This window comes from Chenopodium quinoa, unplaced genomic scaffold (assembly GCF_001683475.1).
Source record: "Chenopodium quinoa cultivar QQ74 unplaced genomic scaffold, ASM168347v1, whole genome shotgun sequence".
NCBI lineage: Eukaryota > Viridiplantae > Streptophyta > Magnoliopsida > Caryophyllales > Amaranthaceae > Chenopodium > Chenopodium quinoa.
In genome coordinates this window covers 36275-47199 of record NW_018744917.1, presented here as the reverse complement: position 1 = coordinate 47199, position 10925 = coordinate 36275, and the positions used below count along the sequence as shown (strand labels likewise).

At 31.9% G+C, this 10925-nt stretch overlaps 1 protein-coding gene across 1 annotated transcript; it reads left to right on the top strand.

Moving 5' to 3' along the window:
• The first annotated feature begins 696 nt into the window (after nt 1-696).
• Nucleotides 697-4053, top strand: LOC110706164 (ankyrin repeat-containing protein NPR4-like). The gene is made up of 2 exons (XM_021884068.1): nt 697-1384; nt 2992-4053. Exons 1-2 carry the CDS (start codon nt 767-769, stop codon nt 3832-3834), a joined length of 1461 nt encoding a protein of 486 aa, XP_021739760.1. The 5' UTR covers nt 697-766; the 3' UTR covers nt 3835-4053.
• Nucleotides 4054-10925: the final 6872 nt, after the last annotated feature.

Here is a 10925-nt window from a genome sequence, read left to right as displayed (position 1 = left end):
ATTTTGGATCCACGACACAACCCGGGTTAAATCCGAGCTGTGCCGGGTTGAAACCGAGTCGGACCCACGTGACCCACCAACCGTGCGGGTTAGGGTGGGCTGGGTCCAACCCGGCCCACTGGCCACTCTAAATACCATTAAAGAGAAAGAAACAATAAAGTTACTAAGGAACCAAAGAGATATACATAACGAAATATGGTATAAATTTGCTAGAGAAAGTGTTGCATTTAAAATTATAGAGGAACTATAAAGTAAGGGATGTGAAAGGAGAAAAATAAAAATAACATAAGTTTTTCAAAAAGAAAGTGATACACTTAAAAAAAACAACCCATTTAGAAAGTGATGCACTTAAAAATAAATGGAGGGCGTATACAATTTCTAAGGTTACAATAAATTGCTAATCATTGTTTGATGAAGTGGCACGATACGTGCAACAGCTATCCCCTAGTGCAAGATTTTTGAAACATATACCGTGAAGTTAATAATGACATTAATAAGTGTGATAGGTTACAAGTCGAATTATAATAATATTCCTTAAGTCTTGTCGTACAAAGCTCCTCATTATTCTTTCCTTGATCAGCTTAATATATTGGTTGTTACCTTTATCCTTTTAGATTGATACTACTTCGTATTATATTACACTCTTTCCCAATAACCAACTTTTGAAATACTATATATAGAAAGCCTGCAATTAAATTTTCATTAAGCTCATTATAAGAATTTCCCAGCTTTCTATAATTTTCTTAAAAAAAAATCGCAATTCAAAATGGGAAATCAAAGTGAAATAACACAAACCCTTCCTACAAATTTAAATATATATGAAGCTGCACTTAAGGGAGATAAAAATTACTTGGTCGAGTTGCTAAAAAAAGATGAATTAGCTCTCGATCGATGCATCATTGAAAAATCATGCACCTACATGCAATCTCCATTACATATAGCAGTTGAAATGAATCACTTAGATTTCGTAAAACAAATTCTAAAGAGAAAGCCGAAACTAGCAGAGGTGGTTGATCAAATAAAAAGATCAACCCCACTACACATTGCAGCTGCAACAAAAGGGTCGTTAGATATTGTCAAGAAGTTGCTCGAAGTGAAACCGAACATGTGTTTCGTGCACGATCAAGATGGAATGACGCCCCTTCATGTCGCGGCAGTAAATGGGAACACTGATGTGCTTGAAGAGTTTCTCAAGAAGAAGCGTCAGGCTGCTTTGGAACGAACTATGAGAGGTGAAACAATTTTACATTTGTGCGTGAAAAATTGTCAGCTAGACACATTGAAAGCATTGGTTGAAATTACGTATGATCTTGAGTTACTAAACTCCCAGGATAGTGATGGCAATACTGTCTTGCACCTTGCTGTGGCTTACAAAGAAAAAGAGGTAACATGAAATCTAAGTCTTCAATTCTCTTCCAATTTTTACATGTTAATGTTAAGCTTTGCTTTGTCACGTTAATTATACTATCAAAATTTGCTTAGTTCACAAGTCCATTATTGGTCCACTCCTGACCTTCATCGATTAGGTTCTACTATATCGTTTTTTATACACTTGTAGGACGTTTGTTTCTATTATGTGCATTTGACATATCCCATTTTACAACTTGTACAATAAATACCTTTGATCTGATCATGAACGTCTTTAGTATCATAATAATGACAATTATGTGTTAGTTTTATAAAGTAAAAGGATAAATGAAATAGTAGAGTAAAGATAGAATTGAATATTAAGCTATTTTATTACTCCTTTTGTTCTTGAAAGAAGATTATGTTTGATGGTTTTACACAATTTAATAAGAAAAATACGATAGTGGCAAACAATGATTAGATATTACATTACGTTAACTTTAAAATTAGGAATATTTGCCTTGAGAATAGATAAATAATTTTATGAATAGGAATAATCATTCAACATTATGAAAATTTAATATTTCGAAGATATTTACATATTAAAAACAAATCCATTTAGATAATTTCTATTGGTTTATGTTTTAAAAATAGTAAAATACCAACCAATAGAAAATATAGCACACACATGACATGCTCACAAAAACTGGGATTGAAAATTTGATAGAATTTGGACGCACGCGGAAGTTTGATAGACCCGACCCGAATATCATATAACAATTTTATGATTTCATAAAATTCATCATAAATTGTACAAACATGTTTGAAGGAGCCCATGTCTCTCATTATCTTAATAGAACCCTTAGTTTCTATCAACCATTGGTGGAGCACTATTGTTTAGCTCAGTTCTAACACATGCACATTGAACATATTTATAGTGGTTGTTTCCCACTCTCTAGAATTTTCTACACTTCTCTAATATTACATGTATCTAGATCTTTCTACGTCACTTATATTATCTTTGATATTTTACAACTTATTTCTAGATACAAACCTCTCTTGATTTTTCTACTTCATTTTAGATTTTTCTAAACTACCAACTAGATTTTTAATTGCATATCTTGATTTTTCTAGATTAACTTCTAATAAAATTTGGGTAATCACTTTTAGTTAGTGTCGGATATTGTTAGAGATCTTTAATACTGAGTACTTCTAACCCATGCACATCGAACATATTTATAGTGGTTGTTTCCCACTCTCTAGATTTTTCTACACTTCTCTAATATTTCATGTATTTAGATCTTCTTATATCACTTAACTTTGATATTTTACAAGATATATAATTTCTAGATACAAACCTCTCTTAATTTTTCTACTTCATTCTAGACATTTCTAAACAACAAACTAGATTTTTGATTGCACATCTTGATTTTTCTAAGTTAACTTCTAATAAAATTTGGGTAATCGCTTTTAATTAGTGGCGGATATTGTTAGAGATCTTTAATATGGAGTATAGATTTTCAAATATTGATACTAAAGTAGCCAAGTAGGAGTACCAAGTACCAACTAATCAACATTATTCATTAAGCTAACCCATGCATTTTTGCCTGCCTTCTCTTAAATTCGTATTTGGTGAAAATGCAGATGGTAAGATTTCTACTAGAGCAAGGCGACAATATAGATAAAAATGTTATGAACAAGAAAGACAAGACAATAAGGGATGTTTTTGACCTTACAAAAAACAAGAAAGATTCGAAGGTTAAAAAAGCTCATGAGAATAAATTAAAACTATGTTGTTGGTATAATAATCTTTTAGGAAAAAAGGGGAGAAATAACGAGGATGAAGAGGAAAAATTACCAAACAATGAAGATGAACAATTACGAGAAGCTAATGAGGAAATTAAGGACATACTTAAAAAGAACAATGCAATACGAGCTGAAAAGGTGCTGAAACGCAGCAAAGACGAAAAATGGTTGGAGGAGCAGAACACAGCTCTAATGGTTGTGGCATCTTGTATTGCAACCTTGTCGTTCCAAGTCGGAATTAATCCACCTGGAAGCGTTTGGCAGGATAATAGTGATGGTCATGAGGCAGGTACTTCCATAATGTCATACGATAAAGATGTAGGTTTATACAATGTCGTACAAGTTAGCAACACAATCGGACTTATGTCATCGCTAAGTGTCATCCTTCTCCTTATTAGCGGCCTTCCTTGCAAGCGACATTTTGTGTTCATTTTGAGGGTTACTTTGTGGATTGCTGTAACTGCGAGTGCAGCAACTTACTTTTTCACGATAGGGTACCTTACAAATGAGCTTTGGGACAAAGCTGCCTTAGTTGAAGCTATGGAGTATTCCGTCGAGATCTGGCTATGGCTCATGTTAGTGATACTCTTTGGACATGGTCTTCGCTTCATTTGGATGTTACTTGGTTATAACTTGAGGTCAAAAGTTAAAAAAGCTTTGGGAACTGAAGAATTATGTTGATATGTTTAATTCATTAATCACCTTAGTACAACGAACTAGTCCAATAAGGCATGCTTAGTTATTAAACATTGTGTGGGTTTTCATATAGATTTCACAATGTACTAGGTCATAAAATGTTTAATGTGTGTTTTCATACTTGGTCATAAAATGTATCGTTCGTGTTTGGGAAGATTTACATAATCTTGCAATGGCAACCTTAGAGATTTTTATTCACCTTCTTGTACAAGTATTGCTCTTTTTTGCATTTAACAAATATATCACTTTCTTATATTACCCTGAGTTGAGTTGCCCCATATATTTCTTATATGATCGCAATATAGTATATACGGAGAAGTAGGTTATAGTGGTAACAATGACAGCAATGTCAAGTGGCAGCAGCATGCATGATAACAATTATAATTACAATAATCTAGGCCATGTTGAAGGTTCTTCCCTGCAACAAAAAAACCAGTGCATTACACATTTGATTTGGGTTAATTAGCTGATATTAAAAGTATGGAAAGGGGGAAATGTTGGGAACGTATCCCACATTAAACAAACAATAAAAAAAGTTGTGTCCAATACTCCAAGACCATTTGACTTTATCAATTCAGTGAACTCTTGTTATGATGGCCATGTGGCCCAAGCCCATTTGTACAATATTCATATTTTCATTTTGACTATTAATGATAGTAGGATCCGACTACCTTCAGTTTTGAAATTTTTAACGCTATGCATTTTTCATCCATGTTAGAAATTTCTGTGAGTGTTGAAACTCATTGTATTCCATTTGTGAGTGTTTCATATTAAAGAAAGAGGAGAGTTGGTTTCATTTTATAAGGTAGAGGAGTTACTCCTATTATTACCAATTGGTTTTAGTATGGATGCTCCTAAGCCTTGTTTGTGGACCAAACTCTCATCCTCCTTGTTCGAATTGTCTAGGCCCATTTCATATTGTCTCCTAATTTAACAGATTTTTCAAAATCTGGTTTGGTAGTTTAACAGTTTGAGTTTATAATAAATTGTTTTTTTCTTTCCCCCTACTTGAGCTTAGACCTGGCAAATGGGTTGTTCGGGTCGGGTCGGGTCAATTTCGGGTCGATCACTATTCGAGCCGGTTCAATGGTAAATCGGGTCTGGTCGGGTATCGGGTCAACACTTCGGGTCGGTCTTCGGGTCCATTTGTCGAGTCAAATTTGGGTCGGGTCAAATTTGGGTCGAGTCAATTCGGCCGGTCAATCTTCGTCTAAGTCGATGTAGAAATTTGACCAATAATATATTATTACTATCAATAAGGTAAAGTATAACAATTGAATATATATAAAATATTCATAAGACAATTCCAACAGTACTATACATTCAAGGCGACTATATTGTTTCGTATGTATAATCACTATCGGCTTCGGGTCGAGTCAATTCGGGTATCGGGTCAACTCCGGGTTAGATTAATTTGGGTAGGGTCAATTCGGGTATCGGGTCAAGTTCGGATCACCTCCACTTTGGTCGGGTATGAGTCGGGTTGGGTCAGTTTCGTGTTCGATCGGGTGAATTTCTAATTTACGTTTTCAAGTCACAAAACGAATAATTTAGATCGAGTCGTTCGGGTCGGGTCAAGATTGTCTGGTCTATTTGAGCTTGCTTTGACAAAGCCCATATAGCAAGTAAAATACCTTTTGTATTCCAATAAAATATTCCACACAACACTTTCATTTTAGACTTTTAGTGCAGGTCAACAGTAGAGTACTATAAGTTGTAAACTAATGCTAATAATGTTACGTCACGCCAATAAACTCATCAATGTTACGTCACGCCGATAAACTCATCAATGTTACGTCACGTCTCTGATTGAGTTCTCTTTTTTTTTTTTTTTTTTTTTTTGATGGTAATTGAGTTCTCTTTGACATGAACTAGTAGGGAAACACATTTCAAAATTATCGCCATTGTAATTTATTTTTTTCCCATGGTCTGCTTCATTGAAAAAAAAATTTAGGAAAAATGTTACATGTCTTTTAATTCTTTATATACTGAAAAGAATTTAAAATCAAATTCTATTATTTGTAGATTTAAAGATGACAAACTCTTGAAATTTTATTAATCCTGATTTAGTTCTGCATATTTACGGCCTTTTCATAACAACAACTACCGAATTATTTGAGCTATTATAAAACTACTTGTAATATACCATTCATCCTATACTAGTCATAAAAATCTTTTGGATGCATTGAGAGTATAATAATTCAATAACTTTTTTTAAGGTAACTTTTACTACACAGTTAGTTAAGTTTTACTCGTATATAAAATAAATCTACTCCATAATATAGCTATACTTTTTTTTTTTTTTAACTTAATACAAAAGGCAAACTTTAAATTAAACGAACAATAATTTATTCTACTATACCGACTATAAATTTTGTATCAAAATACTTTTAGGCAAACTTTTTTAATTTTTAATTTTTAATCTAATTTTATTTTATATTAATGTATAGTAGGGGGACCATCTTGCTATCATGAAAATGGCAGCTGCCATAGTACATATTCCTCCAATAACTGGTTGCCTCAGTTCCTTAGTTAAGGAACAAGTCTTAATGACGTGTTCACTAATTTGTATGAGTTGTATTTATAATTTTGTATACTCGTTTTGTTTTTTTCTTAAAAAACGACCATGGAAATTCTTTATCTCAACCCACACTAGATATCTGTTTTCCAAGACTGGAAGTAAAAACTGGCTAGCATATCTAACAAGTCTTGAATAATTTTGCATGTAAATAAGTGTATTGGCTTATGTGCTAATGGTCAAATTTGCTCATTAGTATCTTTAATTATTTCATTAGCGAAATCATTAAAAATTTGATATATGAAGATGTATTTTAAAAAAAGGGTTTTTTTGTTAGAAACTATGTAATAAAACCTAAATTTTGTGAGAAAATACCTAATAAAAAAAATGTTGTAAGAACCTATCTAATAAAAGGTAAATTGTTGTAAGATACGACCTTTGGATGAATTTCCACCATTAACCTAATTTTACGGCATCGCCCACCTCAAAACACCCTCGAAACCACGACTGGGTGGTTGATTTTCAAATGGTAAGGTTATTTTCGATGTGGTTCGAGTATATTCCGATTTTTCATGCTTCGGGATGGTGGTTTTAGGGGTTAGAAGTGGTGGTTTTGGGGTTAGAGGGTGGTTTCGGCGTGGTGCAGCAGGCTATTTCAAGTAGGTTGTGTGGGTTTTGGGCTGGGGATAAAAGCGGTGGATTCGGGGGTTTTTTAAAGGTTGATTAATGGTGGAAATTTGACATAGGTAGTATTTTACAACATATTACCTTTTATGAGATATTTTTTTTAACAACATTTTACCTTTTATTAGGTAATTTATTACAATTTTTTTTATTATTAATTAGGTAGTTTCTCACAAAATATGAGTTTAATTAAGTAGCTTCTGACAAAAAAAATCCTAAAAAAAAAATCAATTAAACTAATTAGCTCATTTTAAAACAAGTTTAATATCGAAAATTCGAATGTAGTCTTATGACTTTTGATTACCACAATTTTTTAAAATAGACGGCTGAGATTATTTGTTTTTTGATTTATTTTTAATTAATAATTTTAATAAAAAATTATTTTTAATTATTATATATATATTTTTTTATTTCCAGAATTTCAAAATATAAAAAAATAATAATTGGAAGATAAAAATATATATAAGATTATTAAAAAATTATTTTTAATTAAAATTACTAAAATAAATAAAAAAAAAATAATTCAGCTGTCTATTTTTAAAAAATTGTAATAGTAAAATGTCATAAGACTATATTTGAATTATCTAGTTTAAGAATAAGTCTTGTGTACAACGGGTGTACATTAATTTTATTGTAAAACGATCAATTTGAGCGTAACTTTAACTATTTTTATGGTAACTTTAACCACTTAAAGAGTAACTTTTAATTTATCGTTGCTTTGAATTTTGTTTTAATATGCAATTTCTTAAAGATACGTGATCACATATTATAAAAACTAATATGATTAATCTAATACATTATAAGTTTTTTTGTAAGATAAAATTTATTAATTGGAAAAATTATAACTTTTGCAGTATAAAAGGTAATTTTAAATACTTTTAACACAACTTTAATCCGTTTCACAATATATTAACATACACCCGCTTTTTGGAGAATTTGTGCTAGTTTAATGTGTCAAAAGTATTTCAGTTTCATACGGAGTACAAAATGGAGTGAAGATATATTGATAAGGCAGCATCGATCTTAGTTCAAGTCTTCTATATATAAAACCTGCAATACTTATGCCTAACATAAACTTTGCACTTTTGACTAACATATAAAATGTGTAGACTATGAAGCTCTTACTGAAGGAAAAGAGGATGGAGAAAAACGCAATCAACAATAATGGCTTAACAGCAATGGACATGTACATCCAAAGTAAGAAAGACCCTCGTGATGGCGGTATTTGGTTAGCCTTAAGGCGCGCCAAAGTGTTAGAGGCAAAAAAATTGCTGAAACCTAAAAAAAGCAGTAGCAATTGGATAGATAAGCAACGTACTTCCCTTATGGTGGTGTTTTCACTTAATAAAGAACATGATAACATTATGTAATGAACATTATTTATATTCACCTACCATAATCTAAAGACAAAATTTAAAGAATTTTTCACGGTAAACAATGAACATTATGTCACAAATAAAAATACATTACACTGACAAATAAAAATAACACGGAGATAAAGAAGATTATTTAACAGTTTGTTCTTTATAAAATAGTGTCATGTTCATTGTTATTAATAGCTCTATATTCTTTATACAATTTCTTTCCGCTTTTATTTTAGAACGGATGTATCATGCGCATGGTACATCCGCCTCCATGAACCACTGATTAATATGTTTATCTAGATGATTTTCACGTTTTTTGGCCTTGATATGAAATGCATACATCGATTGCTTGCTATTTCACCTTAAATTGACATCACTGTTATATAAGTAGTCATATTATCTTGTCAATAATAACAATATTGAGACTATTATTATGAACTATATATATTACAACTTGAATTTTCTATCAATGAATCGCTGAATTATATTAGGTAGACGTTTTCTCATGAAGCTAGCGGTTGTTTTCCCTCTTTCGAAGGTTAATTGATCATTTCAGATCAAGTGTCTTGATAGTTGTTTAAACAACCACCTCAAGAATATACCATTACAACCATGTCAAACATAATTACATATACGCTATACCATCATACATATAAGGCTTTAAAATCAGATCCAATTGGTACTAAAATACTGGTCATTGGTCTTTTTTACATTTTACTACAAATTATGGCATTATTGTAACTTCTTTTTCATTAAAATATCTTTCAATGATGCATATTATACAAATTATACCAGGTCTTTATTTCTACGATTCTACGAATGAGTAGTGTACATCACTCCTACTAGCCGCCAGATGATCTAGATATCAAACGTTATTATTAAATGAATATATGGTATACGTTTAAGCTTACTTTTCCACGTGCTAGGACCACCAATTACTCAATTATTTCATATCCTTGAATAGTCAATGCTTTCTAACCAGACTTGACTCTTTTGTCTACAAGGTTTTGATTAATAATTGACGAATTTGGGTGAAAGAGATAATAGAATGGTTTGTTATTATTCATCAATAGGTAGATTATTTATATATACCTAAGATCATAAGATAGGAAACAATATTTCTAAAAGATATACAATTATAACTATAAATCTCAAAGATATATTCACTAAATAATAACTTTAACATATAAACCTAAATATATTATTATATTAGTATGAAAAATATATCACACATATATTTTCCGATATGATTCTCATATCTCTAACAATAATGTTAAGTAGTGTATTAAAATAATTGGATAAATTAATTGAATAATAACACATGACCATATGTAAAAAAAGGTTCAATAAAATAAAATATGAGTGGGTGAAATTGCGTAAAACATTATTTGGTAAGAGGCGTGAAATAAAGTGGTTAGGCAAAATACAATAGAGATAGTAGATTGATTTGAGGCAACAAAAGTTTTATCAATCGACTTAAATTTTGACCTTGTACATCACAATCTTAATAGTCAAAACTTATAAAAAGTTGTATACTTCGTATCATAAACTCATAATGCATGTTTGATGTGCGCTTTCGAGAAAGATTATTTACAATGTTTCGCTGCAACTTCCTGGATACTAATCAAAAAAATATGTCTTAGTCTCAATTGGACTAATTCCAACGTTAGTCGGACCAGATGTGTAAATTTATTGATCTTTCCCTATCATGGGCGAAAAGCCATGCATAAATGCATAATTGCAAACCATACATTTTTAGGTAAGAACTCCTTTGTAAGGAATAGTCTTGTGTATAACGATTGTACATTAATTTTATTATAAAACGGTCAATTTGAGTATGACTTAACTATTTTTATAGTAATTTTTACCACTTAAAGAGTAACTTTTAATTTATCGTTGGTTTGAATATAATTATAATGTGTAATTTCTTATAAATTCGTGATTACATACTATAAAAACTAATATGATTAATCTAATACATTACAAGTTTTTTGTAAGATAAAATTTAGGGAATTCTCAACGGCGACCCCCAACAATTGCTACGCACTAACGGTAACCCCCTTTTTTTGGATTATACAAAATGACCTTAGTTATTTTTTTCTCCTAATGATGATATTAATGATGGTGTTTTAACATAAAATTAAACCATGGTTAGATTTATATTTTTTTAAAAAAAACTACAAAAATTAACCCAACCACCTGCCCAGCCACCCCCACCAAAAAACCCACCCACCATAACCCAGTCGTAGGCTCGTAGCCACCGACAAGTCCTTCCCCCTTCCCCCCGGAGCACCGTAGCCCAACCCCCTTCCCCGACCACCCTCCCCTTCCCTAGCGAACAAACCTTCCCAACCACATCAAATTGCAACGGCACGCGCAGCCTTATCAACTCGCTGCCACCTATCAACACCCCAATTGCAACAATCAGCAGCAGCCCGGAATCTTCAGCGGCATCACATTACAACAACCTAAACCACCATCGCCACCAATTCGCACATCACAGCCACCAT